Source organism: Microplitis mediator, chromosome 5 (genome assembly GCF_029852145.1).
Source record: "Microplitis mediator isolate UGA2020A chromosome 5, iyMicMedi2.1, whole genome shotgun sequence".
Lineage (NCBI taxonomy): Eukaryota > Metazoa > Arthropoda > Insecta > Hymenoptera > Braconidae > Microplitis > Microplitis mediator.
In genome coordinates, this window is record NC_079973.1 from 9,646,097 (window position 1) to 9,670,420 (window position 24,324).

The window sequence follows — 24,324 nt, forward strand, 5'->3', positions numbered from 1 at the left end:
TATAATTCTATAAATGTGCCAACTTTTTGCTGAACAACCTTAGTTTCTTGGCAATTTAGCTAAAAATTGACGAACAACGAAAAGGTTGTGTCGGAATTTCACGTAAATTTAACTGCAAAGAGTTAGTTAGTATTCAACTAGTTAACGCAAACTTTCTCTTATCTTTCTGTCACCTTGCGGTAACTTTCAAACTTTTTTTTAACTTGTGCTTTTTTTTTCAAAAGTGGGCGTAGTACTTTGCCAACTATTGGAAAACAAGTTGATGAAAAGAGCAGTTTGAAAGTTACAGGAAAACAGCCGAAGAACCAAAGTGTTTTTTCTCAAGCTTACAGAAAGTTGTAGAAAAGTTGACATCAACTAGTTGAGCGCTGACTCTTTTCATGAACTTGACGTGAAATGTCGACACTAGCTTTTCATCAATTTGCAGCTAAAATGGCTATCAGTAAAATTAATAAATAAATATAGTAAGAAAATGTTTAATTATACTTAATCTTACTAAATTTACTAAGAACTTGATTCGCGCAACGTGCCCATGATACGCCAATTTTTTGCAGTCAACTTAAAGTCTAGTTAGGCCCGTGGATTTCCGTCAACTTGAACTGAAGTTGGCTATTAGGGTCGATATTGAATTTACTTTGTAGCTTGAAATTTTATAGTTCAGCCCCATACATTTGTAGTTGAGAAATCAACGCACTGTTATTTCGCAAGAAAGCGCTGTGTATGTACACAAAATTTTTAGTGTTTAGCGAAATGACAGAAGACTACAGAACTATAATTTCTTGACTCATGTTGATTTTATATTTTACAAAATACCAAAAATGTGAATAATAGATTAATTGCATTGAATTTTACTTACAAGTAATAAAAAAACTTTGAATGACAGTAGAATCCAACATTTGAAGAGATTTCTAAAAGTGAAGTTGAATTTTTCTGTGAAGCAGACTTTGCCGGCTATTCTTAATGGATTAGCTGTTAAAATGAAGTTGACAGTATGTATTATATATATAAAATATTCAACAATTTAATTAGCATACATTAATTATTGTATATTATCTAAAGTGAAACATTTTATTTTCTGATGATTTTATCAAATTTTACATATTATTAACTAGTGAAACTGAATAAAAGATTTGCCATTTATCCGTCAATAGACATTTTTCTAGTAAACTACTTTGAGTATGCGTCACTATTAAATATAATTATTTGACTGCGATTGTAATCATTGATAACACGGCTATTTGTTTATTCTACAACATCATGTACGCGTTAATAATCTTGAAAATTACATCTATCTCAAATTCAAAGTAGATGCTTTCATAAAGTCAAAAAAAAAAAAAAAAAAAAAAAAAAACAAAAAAAAAAAAAAAAACAGGATTATTTGCATTACATGAATTAAGTTCGGCAATGTTGTTACTTAGAATTATATTGTGGGACAGAAAATGAAAATTATTTTCAAGTTTCAAGTCTAATTTTTTATCCATGCACGAAATTTGCTTTGCTTACCGTTATTCGGTAATCATGAAAAAAACAGAGTGACAATTACAGAATTTTCATTTTAATCTATAACAATAATTGTCGTGAATATAATAATATTTTTATCATCAATATCTTTAAAATTATTCATGAAATCATTTATTCAAAAATTATTGTTAACTCGTTTTTATTAAAAAAAAAAAAACAGTATATTACACTTTAAGAGCGTAAAGTGGAAAATTCAATTTCGTACGTGTAATTTCCTGCCCGAGTCAAAGGCGAGGTAGGTATGTTGTGTACTATTTTTGATCCGACCTCTTTCTCAAAGTTCGAATTTTTGTTTGCGGGATCAATGGTTCATGCGTTGAAATTCTTTTACCATACTTGCACTGAAAGTGTAAATTAAATTCTTACCTTGTTTAGCAAGAAGAAAATTGTACTTTTTTTTTTTATGAACAAACGCATGAAAAAATAAACTCTTCCTGCACACACAGTCAAAAATGCAAACTTTCAGCGCTGGTATCTTTCGGTGCCCCGTTTTTGGTTACGGTTTTTTTTTTCTTAGCTCATCAATAAAAATGTTGCCATACATGTTAAAAAAAGTTTATGCCAAGTTTGAGATCTTGGTTTTAAAAGACTTAAATATAATCATAGATAGATAACTTCAAGTTAAACTACTATTTTCAATTATATTAATTTAAATCGGCCAGAACACAATTTCTTGGAGCAAATAGACTTTCAAATACAAATAACAAAAAAGTCCTCAAGAGTCGTGAAAACTTTTTTAAATAGAATTTTTAGAAAACAAAATGATCTACAAAAAAGTAACATGACATTAAGTGATAAGAAATTTTTTTGTCGGGCGTTCAATTGCTAACAAAAATACATTGAGCTATTTTCTATACAATGATCCACCGACGACGACTTTCAAGTTAAAAAAAAAGTTTTCGAATGTTTTTCTAATGAGAAAGAAAGATACTATCATTAGCGGCCTCTCAATATTCATATTAAAGGGCTTCAAATTTAACAGGATAAGCACGAAATTTTAAGGCAAGTCTTAAAACGAAATTAGTCGGTATTTTTTTAAACAGTTGAATAGATGGATCATTGTATACCAAATCACTGAATTTTAAAAATTATATTTTGTCGTTAGGTTAATTTTTAACTTTTTGGAATAAGTGGTACGATCTGCACTCTGAATTAGTGAATATTCACTTATTTCACTAATGCATGTTTAGAGAGAGCGTTTCAAAATACATTAAACATTCATGCATACCGATCTTAATAGTTTTTGATAGTAAATTCAGAAATTTTCAATGTAATTTATGAGTTTTGAGCAAATTTATACAAATTTAAGTTTTTAACAATAGAGAAATGCATCGATATATATATATATATATATTAGGGTGGCGCAAAAAAACTGACTATTTTCTTTTTTTTTCGATCTCGCATGAAAATTTGTTGGTTTACGATGTTTTGAGAAGCCTCTCCAAAAATCAGCTCGATAAAAAATTTTCAAGAGGTCGCTCACGACTTTTGAAAATATCAAAAATAATTGAAATTCGGATTTTTATTTCTAAATTTTTTTCTTTCTCGTGGCAGCAATAGTTTATATTTGTGAAATCATGACTACGCTGAGAATTTCAGCCCAAAATTTGAATCTTTAAACCTCGCTCAAGAATTTTGAATGTTTCCGAGTGCTGGCTTTTGGACGTTTTTGAGCGACCCTTAAATATTAATAATAAAGCTTCTCGATTTTTTCACCATCAATTTGCATGGCAATGAATGAAAACATAACCCGAGAAATAGAAATAATAAGTTTTTTACATACTTTTTTATTTGTTAATTCAATTTGTAGGTTTTTTCGCTTATTCAAAACTTACAAAATTTTATTGTTTCAGACTGTTCTGTATCTTTTTGGTTATGCAAAAGTTATAAAGTGAAATGACAATAATTGAGTTATAAAAAAATATAAAAACTACTTCAAACTATTAGTTACATATTATCAGTTAATATTCAAAATTCTTGAGTGCCGTTTAAATATTTAAATTTTGGGCTGAAATTTTCAGCATAGTCATGATTTTACAAATATAAATTATTGCTGCCACGAGAAAGAAAAAAATTTAGAAATAAAAATCCCAATTTCCAGCATTTTCGATATTTTCAAAATTCGTGAGCGACCTCTTGAAAATTTTTTATCGAGCTGATTTTGGAGAGGCTTCTTAAAACATCTTAAACCAACAAATTTTCATGCGAGATCAAAAAAAAAAAAATAGTCGGTTTTTTTGCGCCACCCTATTATATATATATATATATATATATATATATATATTAGGGTGTGCCATTTTCAGGCGACTTTTTTTTCAACAAAAAAACAGGATGAAAACTCGCAGAAAGGTGAGAAAAGAAGCCTGTTCAAAGCGGAGCTCTTAATATTAATATTTAGAAGTGCCTATTTCTAATTTCCCATTTCCCATTTAAATAACATAGGGAAAAAAATTTTTTATTTTTTTATTTTTCTAGCTCGGCATTCGCACCTCATATAAATAAGTCACATTACTTGATTCTAGTAAACGAAAAAGTATTTAGAAAATTTTTGTTGTAATAAAGTTTAATTAAAGAATCCAGTACAAACTTAAACAATTAATGGTGTCATTGCCTATTTTACATTTTACGTTATTTAAATTTCTTAAACATACAAAGCTGACTCTAAAGTGGCCATAAAGGTATCTCTACTCGATTTTAAAACTTTTTAAACTCGAAAAGAATTCATATTTTTTATTCAACTTTTATAACATAAAAAGTCAAATATGATTAATAAACAATCAATTATTACATTTTTATAAATAATTATCATTGACGAAACGAATGGGTTGGGGGAGAAACCAATAAAAGTTGTTTAGATGAACCGTTTTCCTCATTTTTTCTAATTATTATTTTTAATTTTAATTTTCACAGGTTACATTTTTTTAACTTTTCAGAAAGTCTAATTACAATTGTAAAATATCTTGTAAATTTTGATAATTTTTGAATATTAATAAACTAGTTTCGATTGAAATATCTATTATTGATTGATCAATTATTATTTTAAAAAATTTTGAACTACTTTGAGTACATCAGCATTAAATTATTTAATAAGCTTGAAATAATTTCAAAATTTCTTATTAAATTTTATATTGAATTATGTTTGTATTGACAATTCATTACATCAATAGATGATGTACTCAACTGTAAATAAATTGACGATTAAATACAGGTAATAGTAATTATTAAAATTCTAAATAGATTATAAATTTTCGAAGAAAAGGACAATTTCCAGCAAAAAAATCTGGACGTCGGTTGGCCCTGCGGGCCAGCCCCAAAACTTCCCGCTGTTTTCGAGCTCAAGGAGCTTGAAAACATCACTGTGAATATATTTTCGAGCTCGAAAATGCTATTACAGACAATCATTTTTAACTTCCCGCTAAGAAAATCGACGATTTTCGAAAAATTGGGAAGTTATTGTTTTCACCCCGATTTTCATCAGATGTCGACGTTTTGAGGTCCTAGGAAGCTATTCTGACTATTTTCAGAATGATGTCCGAGTGTATGTATGTATGTATGTATGTATGTATGTATGTATGTATGTATGTATGTATGTATGTATGTATGTATGTATGTATGTATGTATGTATGTATGTATGTATGTATGTATGTATGTATGTATGTATGTATGTATGTATGTATGTATGTATGTATGTATGTATGTATGTATGTATGTATGTATGTATGTATGTATGTATGTATGTATGTATGTATGTATGTATGTATGTATGTATGTATGTATGTATGTATGTATGTATGTATGTATGTATGTATGTATGTATGTATGTATGTATGTATGTATGTATGTATGTATGTATGTATGTATGTATGTATGTATGTATGTATGTATGTATGTATGTATGTATGTATGTATGTATGTATGTATGTATGTATGTATGTATGTATGTATGTATGTATGTATGTATGTATGTATGTATGTATGTATGTATGTATGTATGTATGTATGTATGTATGTATGTATGTATGTATGTATGTATGTATGTATGTATGTATGTATGTATGTATGTATGTATGTATGTATGTATGTATGTATGTATGTATGTATGTATGTATGTATGTATGTATGTATGTATGTATGTATGTATGTATGTATGTATGTATGTATGTATGTATGTATGTATGTATGTATGTATGTATGTATGTATGTATGTATGTATGTATGTATGTATGTATGTATGTATGTATGTATGTATGTATGTATGTATGTATGTATGTATGTATGTATGTATGTATGTATGTATGTATGTATGTATGTATGTATGTATGTATGTATGTATGTATGTATGTATGTATGTATGTATGTATGTATGTATGTATGTATGTGCATGTGCGTGTGCGTGTGCGTGTGCGTGTGCGTGTGCGTGTGCGTGTGCGTGTGCGTGTGCGTGTGCGTGTGCGTGTGCGTGTGCGTGTGCGTGTGCGTGTGCGTGTGCGTGTGCGTGTGCGTGTGCGTGTGCGTGTGCGTGTGCGTGTGCGTGTGCGTGTGCGTGTGCGTGTGCGTGTGCGTGTGCGTGTGCGTGTGCGTGTGCGTGTGCGTGTGCGTGTGCGTGTGCGTGTGCGTGTGCGTGTGCGTGTGCGTGTGCGTGTGCGTGTGCGTGTGCGTGTGCGTGTGCGTGTGCGTGTGCGTGTGCGTGTGCGTGTGCGTGTGCGTGTGCGTGTGCGTGTGCGTGTGCGTGTGCGTGTGCGTGTGCGTGTGCGTGTGCGTGTGCGTGTGCGTGTGCGTGTGCGTGTGCGTGTGCGTGTGCGTGTGCGTGTGCGTGTGCGTGTGCGTGTGCGTGTGCGTGTGCGTGTGCGTGTGCGTGTGCGTGTGCGTGTGCGTGTGCGTGTGCGTGTGCGTGTGCGTGTGCGTGTGCGTGTGCGTGTGCGTGTGCGTGTGCGTGTGCGTGTGCGTGTGCGTGTACGTGTGCGTGTGCGTGTGCGTGTGCGTGTGCGTGTGCGTGTGCGTGTGCGTGTGCGTGTGCGTGTGCGTGTGCGTGTGCGTGTGCGTGTGTGTGTGTGTGTGTGTGTGTGTGTGTGTAAACTCTTTGTAACTTTTTAACTAATGAATCGATTTGGATAGTTGAGGTGGCAATCGAAAGAGCTTTTGAGGTGGCAATCGAAAGAGCTTGTTGGCCCTCAACTTTCCTGAAAATTTCAGATCATTTGATCAAGCAGACTCAAAAATATTGGCGAATTACGAAAAAAAAAATTTTTTTTTTTAGTTTTTTAGTGATTTCTCAGAAACGACTTGAACGATCGACTTTGAAATCTATTTTGCTCTAGAACTTTATAAGCCGCGTCGAATGCTACCTCAACCATTTCAATCGGTTAATTTGTTCGAGAGATATCGTGGGAGAAAGATATGATAAAAAACGGTTTTTTTCGATTATCTTTGAAGTGACTCATCCGATCAATTTCAAAATTTAATCAGCTCAAGAATTCAAGAAAATGCGCCGATTGCCACCTCAAACGTCAAAATTGGTTGATTATAGTTCAAAAGATATCGGCGCTGAAAAGTTAAAAAAATAACATTTTATGTTATTTTTTCCAGATAAATCAAAATATAATTTCTCTTTATAGTCTCTTCCGATCATCAGATAATGTCATATAACTTGTTCCTTAGTTTTAAACATCGTGTAAGCAAAAACTTGAAAAACCCAGTCTTTAATGTTTTTCTCGGATATTCCATATATTATTGCTTTGACCTAAGTCAAAACTCATTCAAATCTTGATTTTGATCACCGGCATTAATTTCTGCCTCAACACATTTATTTCAGAGAACATAATCGATGATAAAAATTTAAAAGCCGCTTCTTCATAAATGATTTTCGATTCTTAACTTTTCAAACTCTAGCATAAAACGTAATTTGTTAGAGCTTGAAAAGCTCATAAAAAAATGATTCCATGTAATAGCATTTTCGAGCTCGAAAATATATTCACAGTGATGTTTTCAAGCTCCTTGAGCTCGAAAACAGCGGGAAGTTTTGGGGCTGGCCCGCAGGGCCAACCGACACCCATACTTTTTTATAAGCTTTTCAAGATCTAACAAGTTACGTTTTATTCTAGAGTTTGAAAAGTTAAGAATCGAAAATCATTAATGGAGAAGCGACTTTTAAATGTTTATTCTCGATTATGTTCTCTGAAATAAATGTATTGAGGCAGAAATCAATGTCAGTGATCAAAATCAAGATTTGAATGAGTTTTGACTTAGGTCAGAGCAATAATATATGGAATATCCGACAAAAACATTAAAGACTGGGTTTTTTCAATTTTTTGCTGACGATATGTTTAAAACTAAAGAACAAGTTATATGACATTATCTGATGATTGAAAGAGACTATAAAGAGAAAGAGTTGGGATGATTTAAGACACATTTTAGCACATTAGATTTTGATTTATCCGGAAAAAATAACATAAAATGTTATTTTTTAACTTTTCAGCGCCGATATCTTTTTAACTAATCAACCAATTTTGACGTTTGAGGTGGCAATCGGCGCGTTTTCTTGAATTCTAGAGCTGATTAAAATTTGGAAACGATCGGTTCATCCGTTTCGAAGATATTTGGAAAAACCCATTTTTCACCATCTCTTTCTCCAACAATATATCTCTCGAATGCATTAACCGATTGAGATGATTAAGGCGGCAATCGACGCGTTTTATTAAGTTCTAGAGCTGATTAAATTTTTGAATTGATCGGATGAGTCACTTCAAAGATAATTAAAAAAAACCGTTTTTTATCATTTCGTTGAGGTGGCATTCGACGCGGCTTATAAAGTCCTAGAGCTGATTAGATTTTGAAGTCGGTCGTTTAAGTCGTTTCTGAGACATCACTAAAAAAAAAAAAAAAAAATTTTTTTTTTTTCGTAATTCGCCAATATTTTCGAGTCTACTTGATCAAATGATCTGAAATTTTCAGGAAAGTTGAGGGCCAACAAGCTCTTTCGATTGCCACCTCAACCATCCAAATCGATTCATTAGTTAAAAAGTTACAAAGAGTTTACACACACACACACACACACACACACACACACACACACACACACACACACACACACACACACACACACACACACACACACATACATACACTCGGACATCATTCTGAAAATAGTCAGAATAGCTTCCTAGGACCTCAAAACGTCGACATCTGATGAAAACTCGACTTTCGAAAATCGGGGTGAAAACAATAACTTCCCAATTTTTCGAAAATCGAAAAAGTTAAAAAAAAACGGTCTATCATTTGACCCTACGGGCCAGCCCAAAAACTTCCCGCTGTTTTTGAGCTCCTTGAGCTCTAAAAATTGTTGTGAATACATTTTCGAGCTCTTCGAGCTCGGAAATACTTTTGCATGCCGTTCTTTTCGAATAAAAACTTTTTTTACCATTTTTTCTCTAACGATAAATCTCAAACGAATTGACCGATTGAGGCGGTTGAGGTGGCAATCGACGCGTTTTATCAAGTTCTAAAGCTGAACAAATTTTTAAATTAATTTATCGACTCATTTTTGAGAAATTTCAAAAAAACAAAAAAAAAATTTTTTTTTTAATTCTTTCGTTTTCAGTTTCTTTTGAACGAATGAACCGATTTTGATGGTTGAGGTGGCATTCGACGCGGCGTATAAAGTTTTAGAGCTGATTAGATTTTGGAATTGATCCGTCGAGCACCTTAAAAGTTATCTAAAAAAAAACATTTTTGAAAAAATTTCATTTTTGGAATATCTTCGAACGCACTTCTAGATATTAACAAGCCTCGTCGAATGACACCTTAACGATCCAAATCGGTTTATCCGTTTAAGAGATACAGGTATTTACATACGTACATATGTACACACATACATACACTCGGACATCATCGTGAAATTAGTCACAATAGCTTCCTAGAACCTCAAAACGTCAAGATTTGATAGAAATTCGGTTTTCGAAAATTGGACCGAAACCAATAACTTCTCGAATTTTTGAAAATTTTCAATTTTAGCAGGAATTTAAAAACAATAACTCAGAAGAAATAATAAATTATGTTTCGATTGAAAAAAATTAAATTTGATATGTAATTTCTTATGTTGAATAATTAATAAAATTATTCAGAAATAATATTGTTTAAAAAAGTTTTTTCGAACTCAAAAGACCTTGCGAACTGTCAAACAATAATGTATGTATTAAGCTTCATGAGATCGAAATCAGTGTTTTCTTTAAAGAATGCAGTCCTCTACAAAAAGAGTTCAGAGCTCGAAAATACTATCTTGGCTGATTTTAAAACTAAAGAACTTAAAGACTAAATATATTGGCAATAAATAATTTAAACTTTAATTGTATCAAACAAATCTACTTCCAAATGGCATTTGTAGTCATATTCTTATTTTTATTGCAATCATTTTTTATTATTATTATTTTTTTCTTTTTCATACCATATTGATCGAGAAATCTATATTTTGAGGAAAGTAAAGTGACAATATGAAAATATTATTAACATAAAATTTCATTGGACCCCTCATTCCTTAACTTAAGAAAATAAGAACTAATCACGGCTTGCTATTCAAATCCAAACAGTAGTATTAATTGTAGTTACTGAGCGCGAATGAGGACACAAAAAAAGAACAGTGTTTGAGTAAGATTACAGTTAGATTGTAGTTAGTTTTTTCTCTTTTTACTTCTCCCTTCTCTTTTAAGCTATACAACCAAAATGTTCGACCAACTCCATGCTTCCTATTTGAAGACCGACCACCAGTTCTATAGCCACAGCATACTTCCGCGTTACGTCTCTTCAAGTATGACGTGAGCTGTTCTTTCTTCTGGCGCTGCTTCCCGTGCGTCCACGTGCTTTGTCCCCTGTGCTCAAACTACCTGGTTTATCCGTTAACAGGTCGTGCGGCATGTAAGTTTCGATTTTAAGCTAGAAAACTTTTAATTAAAAAAATAAATAAGTACAAGTTTAAATGAAAATAAAGATCAGTGCAGGGTGGAATTTGACAAAGTCAAGAGCAGTGATTGTTGTTAGGTGTTGACTTATAATTGAGTAAACCGTTGCGCAAATTACTTTCTACAAGTTACATTGTAAGTTTTTGATGTATCATACATAATGTTTCTTATTATATTTTAAGTATATTTAAAATATTCTTTCTAGTTATTCAAGCCCGTTTCAACTTTTAGAATACTTAATTCTCAGTAACTATTTATTTTCGTTATGATCGTAATTTTCTGTACCATAGTCTTTACCATATTCGTAATATTTGACTATTTTATGTCATTTTTGAATGCTGTTGTCAACAGTATTAAAACTAAAATTATTGATATTCTTAGTAAAATTTATTATTTACATCACATAATGATACATTTTTTAATTTATTTTTAATTAAAGATGTTTTTATTATTGTTTTGTTATCATAGCTGTACAATAAAAATTAATTATTATTTCTTTATTCATCAAAGTGACTCAATTATAAGATAAAAATTTACCGCATATTTAGATTATTAATATGGATTACGAAAACAAATACATAGTTGTTTAAAAAGTTTATTCAACGTATTTTAGTTTTTAATAAATTTATAGATGATGCATACAAATTCAAATGATTATGTTAACAATTTTACTATTTATTAATTAGAAATGATCTATTCTTTAATTTTTTCTTTTTTTTTAACATTTCTATGATTTCTTAATTTTAAATAAAATCAATAAAACAATAATTTTATCATATTAAATAAAACAAGTAAAGTACCCAAAATAATTTAAGTTAGAGATCTCATTTCTAACTACACTATAATTCTTGGATAAATAGAACTTAAGTTTTCTTAGTTTATTTTACAGTATCGTTGTCATGAATCTGTTAGACGTATTGATTAAGTGGGAGTAAAAAAGAGTGGTTCAACTTGTTTAAATAACACAGAATAAATATATAAAAGGTATTCATGATTGTGTCAGTGATGACGTGATAGAGGAAGTACGTGCCTGTGTGCAAACGTGTGTAATGCTGCAACACTATGAATGTCATACTAAATGAATATATGTATTTGTGAGATAAACCCGCGCGTGCGGCCTCTCAATGACCTTGAGACCTCCCTCTAGTACCTTTGCCACTACTAGTTGGTTTCAGCGACACTCATCAAAAAGAAGGTTCCATTAGTCGAAGTAGGATAGAAATAGGAAAAAAGTTATATGATAAGTTGCTCAAATAAAATTTTTATTTCGTCGAATATTCCTGAAAACAACAAGCAAATATTTTTTTACGAGTTTATTGCTGTTTAACTTTTCTTTTTGAATATTTTTATCCGAATTTTGTTGTATTATTCTAATTCTTTTTTGTCTTGAGCTTAATTTTGGTTGATTGATTATACAATTATACATAAATATGCAATTGTTATTGATAAGCTTAGTCTTCAAGAGTGATACTTGACTTCATTAAGATGATATTATAAAGTTAAAAAAAAATTACAATTTATGTATAATATACTCACATTTTTCTACTTCATTAATAAGTTTATAAAATATTTTCAATTGAATTACTATAAAAAAAATTGGACGATAAAAAGATGCTCTTCAATTTTGTGAAAAAAGTAAATTTTATTTATAAATCGTCATTGTTAGATATTTTACATAATTTTATTTTTTTTCTAAAACTGCTAATAGACTTTTGATAGCACGAAAAGATTTTTAAAGTGGAATAATTTATATTCTACATTATTCATGCGAACTAACTCAGTGTCACTGACATAAAATGTTTAGATGCAGTAAGCATTTTACTAGACAGAATTGAGAGTTTCACAGAACGTTTTGTAGACTACACCAATTAAAAATTCATGAGAGCCTGAAAAATGAATATCATTTTTAGAAAAAACTTTCAATGCTTTCGTAATGTTATAGAGGTTTGATAAATCTACAAAGTTATATAGTTGCCTCTACATTAAGTTACTTTTATAATGTTAATATTACTTTAAAAGCTATTTATAAAAGTAATAATGATTGAGTTTTCTCGTATCAGAGTTACTTGCATTGAGTAAATTTTTTTTAGAAATCAATCACTTAAATGCTTTTTTAAAGTAAAATAATCAAAACGTCGATGTTTTTTGTTTCTCCTAAATAATTTCTTTTCTTTTTTCACAAATTATTATTATTATTTTTATTTATTTTTTTTTTCCATAAGAATATTGATTTTCCTATTTGAAAGATTTTAATTTTCAAATTTGTACTTGAAAGAATGAAACAAACCTCACACACAAAAAAAAAAATTCTCGACTGAAGGTAAATATTCTTGATTCAAGAAAATTTTTTGGAGACCTAAATTCTCTCAGATAAAGTAGAAATCTTCTCCAACCGAGACGAATTCTCTTGGCTCAAGAAAATCTTGACTTGGTTCCCGAAAACGTTTGTCTTCAAAAATATTTTCTTGACTCAAGATATCTGTTTTTTCTGTGCATGCATTACATTAGTACAATCGAAAAAGGTACTTGTCACTTTGTCAAATAACAAAGGTGTGCTTGAACAAAATTGCATTTAAATTTGTAATATAACAGTTCTGAAATATATTTCTTATCAGGGACACCACAAGTGAATGGGCGCGATCTCGTGGTAAGCACCGAACTACCCCCGCTGCTGTTGCCTAGCACCGGTGACTTTCCCCTTCACCATATCTATCTTTTCTCCAAAAAATTTTTTCTCTTGGTTTAAGCAACTTTTGTTTTCTTAGTTCGAGCATACAAAAATACTTGCGTGAAAAGAATAGTACTTATTCCAAGAAATTTTATTTTCTTCAAACAAATAAATGCAATATTGTTACAAAAAACAAAAAACTAATGCATCTTGCTTAAAGAAAAAATATCTCTCACATAAAAAAACATAAACTCTTCATACAAGTAAAAATTTTTTGATTTAGGCGTAAAAATATATTAACATGAGAAAAAAATTTTGATTAAAAATAAAAATTTTAAAGTAATTGTTTACTTGGTGAAAAAAAATTTTGATTTTCCGAATCGATTGAAAAAAATTTCTTGAATCAAGAATATCTTTCTTGATTTTAGTTGACTGTTTTTTCTGTGCATATACAAGTTAAATTGTAGAAGTTGGAAACGAATTCAAACCTTAAGATTTCTACGACTCATTTTATTCTGCTAGTGAGAAAAAATTTTCGCAGCGCTGAAAAAAATATCAAGTGGTCATTTCATTCAAAATTTTGAAGTTAATGCCAATAAAAAGTTAGCATGAGAAAAATTCTCATAGCGAGAGTGCTAAAGGGTTAAAGTAAAATTACCCTAATCTTACTTTATCTACATAGATAAATGTACATAACACAAAAATATTAGTAGTCCGACTTTACTGAGGACTACTCCTACGCGCCATCTATTATTGTTGCAATGTTCTATCAACAAGATGGTTATAGCTAAGCGCGCCAAGCACAGTATGCCAAATTTTGTTGTCTAAAAGTAGATGGAGGGATCTGAGGATAACAGCCTTCTGTATCCGCGATGCCAGAAACTCAACTTGCAACGAACAAATTGTTATACTAGCTAACGCAGATATGAAAAAATGTTTAATTCCTCCCAGAACGCCAACAATGAGTACGGAAAGCTTTACACGGTAGCCTGAGTAAAGTTTATCAATTTCAATTAGGAAACCCTGATATACCTGTCGTTTGCGCTCTTCTTTGACCGAGATGTTATATTCAGCAGGTGCTAAGAACTCCATGACAAATTTCACGAGTATGTTTACCAAACAGCACGATATCAGATTTCTTGTGGTCAATTTTCCAAGTTATTGTGAATGTCACGTTCTAAGAAATGCGGCAACGGTAATTTTAATTACTTATAGAATATCTCCTGACAGACAAAGGAGTACTAGGGTCTTATCGATACTGTGTGTATGTTTGACGAAGGTGGTAATAAAGTATTCGCAGAACAGCTTTATGACGCTGGATGTATGCATTTCTAGGCAAGATAAGACATGCATAGGCGTCTCAGGATATTACTTACATACCCTATACACAATGTGTCGGGTAACTGCACCTAAAGCACATTAGCATGGTATTCGAAAGTATTAATGACATCATCTTGGCAAGCAAATATTGTTATTATTAATATAATTTTATTATTTTTACTAAAATTAAAATTATTTATACGAAAATATAACCACTATTAATTGCAGAGGAAATGATTAGATTCGCCATAGTATCGGAATGTAAGCTACGGTGGCACCGATACGTATCCATTTAACAATTTAGAGTCTCTACTCCAAAATTGGAACACGGTATTGCTGTAGGAGTCACACTAATTTTCTTGTATGAAGAAAACTTATCCTTACCAGAGAAAAGCTCGTTCAGTAATACTTTTGATTCCGAAAACAAAAATATTACTTTTTTAGTTCACTATAGTGAAATTATATATGTATAATTTTGATCCAATAAAAAGAATTGATGAATAATCTACTATCGATAGTGCGAGTTTTTGTTTTTTAAATTTTATTTATTTCTGTGAAAAGAAATCATAAGGTATAAAATCGCTAAAACAATGATTAAATCTCCCTATTTCCAGAATAATATTTGTAAACTACATAATTGACTCAAAAAATAATATTTTTATACTCTTAATTACTTTGTGCAGTTGGAGTAATTAATCGTGCAATCGATCAACAAAGGGATCAACTTTTGGAGACAATATCAAGATTGAACAGTTCTGGGATAAAAGAATAATATCATGGACGCTCATCAACAGCAGTTTTGCCTTAAGTGGAATAGCTTTGGAAGCAATTTAGCTACCGCTTTTTCAAATCTTTTCAAAAGTGAGAGTCTTACTGATGTAACACTTTTTTGCGAAGGTAAGTTCAAATATTCACCTTTACTTATTTTTTTTTCTTCTCCAGTAACCTGCCTAGTAGCTATAGACAAAATGTATATTTTTAATCGGTGTATCTATTTCCATAATATAATGGTGTTTATCTCTTTTATTGCTGCAAGAATTAGCGCAATCGGTAATTAGTTTCGAAGAAATTTTTATCTGAAAATTTAAAAAATAGCCATAATTCCCTACTTTTCTTGAATATCTCGGATAATACGAATCAAAACTCGTCGAAATGCTTAAAATATCAGCTTCTTTACGAATATTTTTCAACTCCACAAATAAAAAATGTGATTGTTTTGCGCTGTTGTTTACCTTTAAGAAATCATGTTTTTGAGCTCGAAAACAGGTGGAAGTTTTGGGACTTGCTGCAGGGTCAACCGTTATCAGATTTTTATTTATTTTTTTTTTCATAGATATTATTTTTTATTATAATAATTTTTTTTTAAATACTTTCAAACAAAAAGAGATATCTCATTAGTGGTAATTGCATCACAAAGCATGAATTAGTTTCAATCTTCTCAATTATGTTAATAGTATGCACGGTAAAATAAAGCGATATAATGGATTATCGTTTGCAGGTATCACATTTAAAGCACACAGGTTAATTTTGGCAGCATGCAGTAAACACTTCCAAGAGCTTTTTGAAGGTATGCCTCATTCCTTAGCTGGATTAATTGTAATCTTGGATGGAACAAGTGCTCACAATATGGCATCACTGCTCGAATTTATGTATCGTGGAGAAGTCCATGTATCCCAAGATTCACTGAGCTCTTTCTTAAAAGCTGCTGAATACCTTCAGGTTTGTATATTTTTTATATATGTAATAAGTTGTTTATACAATTAGACTGTTATTATTCTTCACTTCTTCTATATTATATTGGAACACACACACACACACACCACCGATGTAAAATTATTTGACTCGATTAACCGTACCTTACCTATATTGTGTTATATAAATAGAGTTAAGTTTTTTTTATTAAATACAAAACAAAAATAATAACCTAATACGCTTCAATTAATCACACCTATCGTAAACCTGTTATACATGCCAGTGTATTCTTATTGAATTTCTAAAACAGAAGTTAATTATTAATTTGTGTTTTAAATCTAACTAATTCATATTAAATAATAGCTTTAGGACAGCTTATAAGACTAAATCGGGACGGTAGGACAAAAAATTTTTAGAATTTGGGTGCCCCCGTTATTACATTTACAGTGTTATTATTATGAATTTAACGAACCCTCAATCATATTTTTAATCAAATTTTTTCAAATTACCAATTTAAACTTATTTGTGAATCAGACTACTAATTAAAAAGCCATTTGGGTTTTTAAAAATTAAAAAAAATGATAACTTTTCAAGTGCATTATTATCAGTTCTGATAATGAATCTCCTTCTACTTACACTAAGTATTGATTAAAATGTTCAACTAATTCAACAACTACTAAGAGTTCTTTTCTTGTAAAATATTCGTTTCTTACAGTTTTGTTGAAAATTTTGTTAAAGTAGACAACTATTTTCTCAACATCTTATTTTCTATCATCTAGAGTTTTCACTCGATGAACTTGAGATACAACTGCATCCAATTGCTTGAATAAGGGTTGTTTAAGAAATTCTGCAACAAATCTTCTGTAATAAAAATAAAGTCTTAGAAAATTTCCGAGTGCAGTTTTTTCTTTTGAAATAGACCAGCTTAATATTGATTTGACCTTTCTTGAATCATATTCTATTCCATCACCAGAAATTATATGACCCGAACATTGAACTTTGTGTTGAGAATAAACACTTTTTTCAATATTAATTTTTAAGCCTCTCTGAAGAAGCCTGTTTGAAGAGCTCATTGTTTGAAAGAATTTTGTTTACATCATTTTTTTAAGACAATAAAGTGTTATGAAGAATAATAAGTTTCGATTGATAAATAAAATGAATTAGGTGTAATTGAATTTTGATCAATGAGTTTATAACTTAAAAACGCCATTCTAACTCGAGCAATGAGACACCGTAAGGTCGCGCTACACACTCATAACATACAAACTTCTGAAAGCGAGACATTTTCGTGTCTCTGAATTTCACTTGATGTTTTATATTGACGTATTCATGTTCTTATTAAACTATACAAAGCAAAGTATGAACACATCAAGAAGTTTAGTTGATTTATTTTGACTTAAAGTAGAACTATAGTTTATAATTTTATAATTCTATAGCCCATAAAAATATAATTCATTAAATGAAGACTCCCGTAAATAAAACTATAATTATATATTGTCATATATGGTACCCGTAAGGATATATGCCGACATAAACAAGCATAAATACGATTTTATAGTCTATACATATAGCCATACAGTACAACCTGGTTATAAGTTACTGTTAGGGGCTGTAGGAGAAAAATTTCTTGGAAATGGCTTTCCCCTACTCTTATCATTTACTCGGTGATCGCTCAGTTTTCTGCATATGTATGCGTCGTGTTCGTGTTTGTGTCCGCAGTCTTTTTATAAGTTAGTTGACGTTTGTCATTTATCTACGCACATACTTTATTAACATAAAAGGACTGCAGAAACAATCTCTTCACGACAACCGAAAAACTGCGTTAGTGGAACTGGAGTGGGGTAGTATTTCGAGACGAGCGAAAACAAATAGAGGGGAAGTAACTTATAACCGAGTAACTTATAACGAGGTTGTACTGTATATAAGTAATTTTTCACGGGAAACGAGCTATTCGTTTTTAGTTAAATACTTTTTTAATATATTTATTATTTCATCTAACAGGTAAAGGGGCTATCGATTGAACATGAAAAATTGGCTGTAGCTCACACACATGTCTCAGAAAATAATACTGTTATGACTGAATCAGGAAGTAACAACACTGAGATTTTAGAATCAGAACCCATCAGTAGAGTTTTGAAAAGAGAAGCGACTTCAGTTTCATCTCCATCATCAAATTATACTGTACCAAACCTTTACCATTCTCCTAGTTACTATGAAAGTCCACAAAAAAGAACACGATTAATGAGGTGATTTTTTCATATTTTTCTTATCTTTAAAATTAAACTGGACAACCCAAATAGAAATAATCATTGATATGCTTTGACATACACTATTGAAACAAAGTAAAGGATTACAAAAATTTTCGAAATTTTTAGTGATCTCTAAAAAAACTGTAACACAGTGAAATATAGTTGAAGAACAAAAAAAAAAAAAAAATGTAGAAAACGATTGACTCTGTAGGTCAGCTCCAAAACTTGTCACTATTTTCGAGCTCAAGGAGCTAAAAACATAACTATAAATACATTTTCAAGCTTGATTTTTTTAATACTGCACAAGTGCTATAATTAAGTCCTCATTAAAAGTCTTTTGTTTTTTTATCATACATTACAATTCAGTGAGTAGAAATAAATAAAATTCTATCTATCTTTGCTTAACTTTATGTGCGGTCGATATTTAATAATACGTGCGTTTACTTTAAAGACTATACATCAATAATGTGGCCAAGTTAATCGTTTTTTATCAAAAAGTATTGTAATCATTTTTTACTCACACTAAAATTTATTGATATTTTTATACTTCCGATGGAATCAAGATTTCCGAAGTGCAATATAAAAATTTATTTAGATCTTAAAATTGATATTAAAATGACAATCATTTCATTTAATACAGATCACCAAGTGATGTGGATGCTTCCGGAAAAGTAAGTGTTTTACGAGATGGAACAACTTTTCGCCCCGCTTCTGCTCCACATCCATTACTTCTAGAAAATCATGTATATCCGACATTTACTCACCCCTCTGAGAATTTGACCCATTCCTACACAGCGCCTCATACTCCAACTGAGTTGGAGCGAGAGCTTGAACAAGATCAGTCCGAAGAAAAGAATAACGAGGATCTCAAAGAAAGCGTTGCAGAAGGTAAAAATATTTTAATCTCTTAGTGCCATGTTTAATTCAAACCACAAACATAGTTGTTCTCAATAGACAATGTATCATATAATCCTTAATATTTTAAGAACGCACAGAAAAAACAGATATCTTGAGTCAAGAAAATATTTTTGAAGACAAACGTTTTCGGGAATCAAGTCAAGATTTTCTTGAGCCAAGAGAATTCGTCTTGGTTGGAGAAGATTTCTACTTTATCTTAGAAAATTTAGGTCTCCAAAAAAATTTTCTTGGATCAAGAATATTTACCTTCAGTCGAGAATTTTTTTTTTTGTGTGCGTTAATGAATTATTTTGCACTGCCGATAATAAGTATTAAAAATTTTGAGTTGTTGCAATGATGAAAGAAATTTTTTTTTTTTCTATAAGCTCAAGTACTATAGAGTTGACTGCATACGGCACATAGTAATGAATGCCGACCTCATGCTTTTTTACAGTGTTTTAATTTAAGTCACACACTATATCTTACAAACAAAAGCCATTTAACTTAAAGAGTTATTCCAGCTTGATTCACTTTATTCCGTTGACTGTTTCATCTTATACTCTGAATTTTATTCACATGAATATGATTTTTTAAAAAATAAAGACTTTTTATTCAAATTTATGAGCCACAAAAAACAATTGTTAATCGGTGATTTTTATTTAAATGAGTATCTTACTTTTTATTTATGATTTGATAATCATAGATCAATAACTTATGGTTTAAAAATTGACCATTTTTATTTTATCATCAATTACCCTAGTACTTAATACGTGCTTGAGTAAGATTCTGGAGTAAGTATCTTGAGCAAGACCCTTAGCTGCTAGTGTCTTTTTCTATGTATGTGTCTTTCCCAAGATCGCGATTCACATGATCTATACACTGCATGCTGTAATACGTCTAGTAGACATTGCAATTAATCAATAAATAATTAAGTTGCAAACTTAACATTTTCTTTATTCCTATAAAATCCAAAGAGTGTGAAACGTTGCCGTAATGCTTTATATAGAATTTAATAAACTTAAATGTGTACTTTGCTTTTAAATTTTCCGTAAAAAAATTTTCAATTTTTAACTGAGGTATTAGAAAAATTCACAGCCCATAAGATGTAATTGATTATTTTTTATCAATATAAAAATATAAATTTAATAAATAATAATGATCGCAGATTTACGTATAAAACAAGAACCAGTAATAGTCACTGATCGAGAGAGCTCTGATAAATTAGTCGAAAAATCATCAGGAGAAGTGTATTTAGGTGGAAGAGGATTTGAAGCTACTAATTATGGATTGGTCAATGAACATAAACTTAATATAACAACATTTAAACAGAGTGCAGTTCAATTGTCTCACCCACCTACGCCAGATCTCAGCCCAGCACCTACAACGCCTGCTCGATGGAATTCTAAAATAAATAAAGCTGGAACTGTAAGCACGCCAGATGGTAAGTCATATCCTATATATATAAATATTATAACAAATTCAAATAGCCATATTGAAATAACTATAACAAATTTATTGCCTAAATCTAGTAATGAGATTTTTATTTTGAAGAACGACCGCTTTGTCGGTGTGTACAATATTACCAAATTGTGTATCGCGTCATTTTATTGAACTGTAACTCGAGTGGGTTATGAATTGAGTGAACAACTGACATGTTTTTTTTTTTTTTTTACTTTGATTTGTTATTGTCAATCATAATTTTAAGTTCCTGACTTTTGTCAAACATTAATTAAAGGTAAGCAAAGTATTTTTTGTCACATTTGGTCGTCCGTAATCCACAGACCGACTCAAAATTCGGTCACATGTTTATTTATAATTTATAGAATTATAATGGTTTTCAGAATCATGATCGAAATCCAAACACACAAAACTTAAGAATATAATTACTCTTAGCTTTCCTTTAAGGTCGAACAGTTTTTGGTAATGGTCTTGAAGTGGGGCTCCACCTATTTTTCAGAGTTCCAAGTGCTTACACCTTAAATATCTATAATTAAACTTTTTCCACGTGTTCAGCTACACGGCGGATTAAATTTTCTGTATGTGTTTTTGTCTTTAACACTAGATATCTATCCGAACCTTGCAATCAGAGTGTACAAAATTGATAAAAATAACATAAAATCATGCAAATTTTCCAAAATAAATTTAATAAATTTTCTAGTAAATATAAATAATTAATTTTATTAATACCGTAAGATGGACGGTGGCGATAGAAAGGTCTAACTAAGAGCTACAAAGATTTTTTGAACTCTTGGATGGTGAAAATTGGCATATTTCTGTTATTTCAATACTTTAACGGTGTACAACAGCTCACCTAACATTTTGTTGCAAGTAATTTGGACGGTATCCGCCTTCCTTTGCTAGTATAGATTCTGGCTGAAGCCCACAACACAGTTTTACGCCGGCTCGTACTGGTAAGAGATGTAGTCTAAGGCAAGAGTGCGTTAACATAGCCTTACTGACGAGTCCGTTAACGTACTTAGGACGAAACTACAGAAATTATAGCAAATAGGCATATACCTTAAATTTTAGTGTTTGACTTAAGAGTCAACACACAGAATGAAATGAAAAATATGTCAAATAATGCAGTGTTGCACGGAACTGAAAATTCATGAACTTAACATCTAAATTAAGCATAATTTATACCTTTGGTATACACTTAGAACTTATTAAGGCTCAAATAACACCTAAAGGAGCAATTATATCTTCAATCCGCCGACAAATGCTAGAGAATGAAATTGGTTTCAAAGCAATTTGTCTATATTTGGATTTTTGCTTGATATAAACGGGTGGAGCCCCGATTATAGACCATTACCCAGTTTTTTTTTTAGAATGAAAGAAATTGAAGATTTCTTGATCCTCGTAATTAAATAAAACGAAAACTGGAAAATAATAGGTTAGGTGCATTCACTAGCTCATCATACATGAAATCACTTAGTAAAAACAAAAAACAAGCATGTTGATAATTTTGTAAAGTAAATTATAATTGATTTAAATAAATCACCATTAACAATAATAAAAACAAAAAAAAATCCGCAAGATGTTATACATAGAAATGCTTGTTTACCCCTTAATATGTTACGTAATTTATTTTAACCTATTAGTATTTGAATTAACGAATAGAGCCGAATATTTCCGAAAAAACTTGAATTTAAAATATTTTTTATAAAATTACCATGCTGCTTAGCACAAAGTATCAAAAAAGTTTAAGTTTTTAAATTTTAATTTAAAAATTTTCTATTATATCTCGTTTTTCTAATTTCTTTTAATTGTAAATATTAAAATAAATTAATAGATTTTTTAATAAGTCAAAAAGTTTACTATGTGATATAGTAAAAATAGTAATGTTTTAGAAATTATTTTAATAAAATTTTATTAAAAATTACTGAAATAAATAATATAATTTCCAAGAATATCGAGCTGACCCACTAATACCTGAAGTTTTTGGGTATTTTTACTTAACTACTTACGTGTATTATTGAGCTCTTCAAGCAAATTAATTGTTTAAAATAACAATTTAACTATAGTGCACACAATATAACATATTTATAATTACTTGGAAATGAACTCAAGTCTTTATAAGTAAATGTTTTCTTAAACGACCTGATGAAGAAATTTCGCAATTCGAAACGATTTTGGTAGATTCAGACTGAATCTGAATAATTAATCTTCTGGACAGCGACTACAGTTACACAATATTTTTTAAATTTTAGGTAAAAAGTTAAAATGTCCCTTCTGTGATCGTCTTTACGGATACGAAACAAATTTGCGTGCTCATGTACGACAACGTCATCAGGGTATCAGAGTTTCATGTCCATTTTGTTCACGTACATTTACCAGGAACAACACTGTACGAAGACATATAGCACGTGAACATAAAAATGAAATTAGTATCAAAGCTTTCCAAACAGCGAGTCATCAAGTTACGGATACATTACCACAGTAAAAGTCATCATTATATTTGTTATACTTGCATAAAGCAATCTTTCTAGTATGTTATGTTTGTACCATTATTCGTTTTTTATGGTATTTTCAAGTTACAATTTTTATAGTATTATAATGCATTAACCTGCATTCGAGTATAATTTGCAACTATGCGTATGGTCTATTATTATTGATGGCTAAAATGAGTTATTCTCATTATTACTACAGTTACCTGTTACTTAGAAAAAATACACATATATTACTTTAATTTCATCTTATGAATTAAAAGTTCGCTTAATCTATATATATATAGATTATATTCATTTTTTTTTCTTCATTTCTTTTTAAAATTATCTATCGAAGATTTGATTCGAAAGTCATGTGAAAAAACCGTATTATAACTATTATCTCTTACCACAATTTATTACAATTTACTTTGATAGTATCAATGCATGAAAATCGAGAATTTCAGACGTTCAACTGAAAGAAAAAAAAACAATTTGAAACCAACCATTAGTAAAATGCACCGTAGATTGTTATAGATTACGATATTTCTGAGGGAAATCGGTTTCATGTGTTGTATAGATATTGAAGTTAAAAACTATGAAGCAAAGTAAATTGCCTTGGACTATAATGCTACAAAATACAGAACTAGTCAATGAAAGTGCAACGGTCAAATCTATTAACGTGTTTTTATTGATAGACTAATTGATAAATATTTTAAAAAACAATAATAATAATAATACTAATATTAATATTAATAATAATATTACCAATAATAATAAAAATAACACTAATAATAATACTAATAATTATAATAATAACAATAATACTAATAATAATTATAATAATAATAATAATAATATTAATAATAATAATAATAATAATAATAATAATAATAATAATACTAATAATAACAATAAGAATAACAATAATAAGAATAATAATATTTTTGTTATTGTTACACGAACCTATAATAATGGGAAAATAACCGTTGATAGAATAACTGTGCATTGCTAATATTATTATTGATATTATTGTTATTACCATAATAATCATTCTCATTATTGTTACGATGAATATTATTATTATTATTATCATTTT

General features: G+C 30.2%; 1 protein-coding gene and 1 long non-coding RNA gene across 6 annotated transcripts; one reads left to right on the forward strand and one right to left on the reverse strand.

Annotated features, from left to right (window-relative positions):
• The first annotated feature begins 661 nt into the window (after positions 1 to 661).
• LOC130668159 (zinc finger protein chinmo) lies at positions 662 to 23,994 on the forward strand. 5 transcript variants are annotated; one of them, XR_008989958.1, is made up of 8 exons: positions 662 to 989; positions 15,145 to 15,358; positions 15,960 to 16,180; positions 18,155 to 18,399; positions 19,043 to 19,290; positions 20,465 to 20,740; positions 20,829 to 21,034; positions 23,010 to 23,137. XR_008989958.1 is itself a non-coding variant. In XM_057470294.1 (7 exons), exons 2-7 carry the CDS (start codon positions 15,238 to 15,240, stop codon positions 20,846 to 20,848), a joined length of 1,131 nt encoding a protein of 376 aa, XP_057326277.1. In that variant the 5' UTR covers positions 662 to 989; positions 15,145 to 15,237; the 3' UTR covers positions 20,849 to 21,190. The 5 variants fall into 5 exon arrangements, 3 of the variants coding, with proteins under 3 accessions (XP_057326277.1, XP_057326275.1, XP_057326276.1); XR_008989959.1 differs by lacking the exon at positions 23,010 to 23,137 and adding an exon at positions 21,141 to 21,158; XM_057470294.1 differs by lacking the exon at positions 23,010 to 23,137 and having other exon boundaries at positions 20,829 to 21,190.
• On the reverse strand, positions 10,327 to 12,363 carry LOC130668160 (uncharacterized). The gene is made up of 3 exons (XR_008989960.1): positions 12,010 to 12,363; positions 11,274 to 11,753; positions 10,327 to 10,455 (listed from the first exon to the last, which is right to left on the reverse strand). It is a non-coding gene; the product is annotated as an uncharacterized LOC130668160 (long non-coding RNA).
• Positions 23,995 to 24,324: the final 330 nt, after the last annotated feature.

Coding starts and splice junctions, on each gene's coding strand:
- LOC130668159 (XM_057470292.1), top strand. CDS start 15,238: ATGGACGCTCATCAACAGCAGTTTTGCCTTAAGTGGAATAGCTTTGGA. Junction 19,291..20,464: donor CAAAGAAAGCGTTGCAGAAG/GTAAAAATATTT, acceptor TAATGATCGCAG/ATTTACGTATAAAACAAGAA. Junction 20,741..23,009: donor AACTGTAAGCACGCCAGATG/GTAAGTCATATC, acceptor TTTAAATTTTAG/GTAAAAAGTTAAAATGTCCC.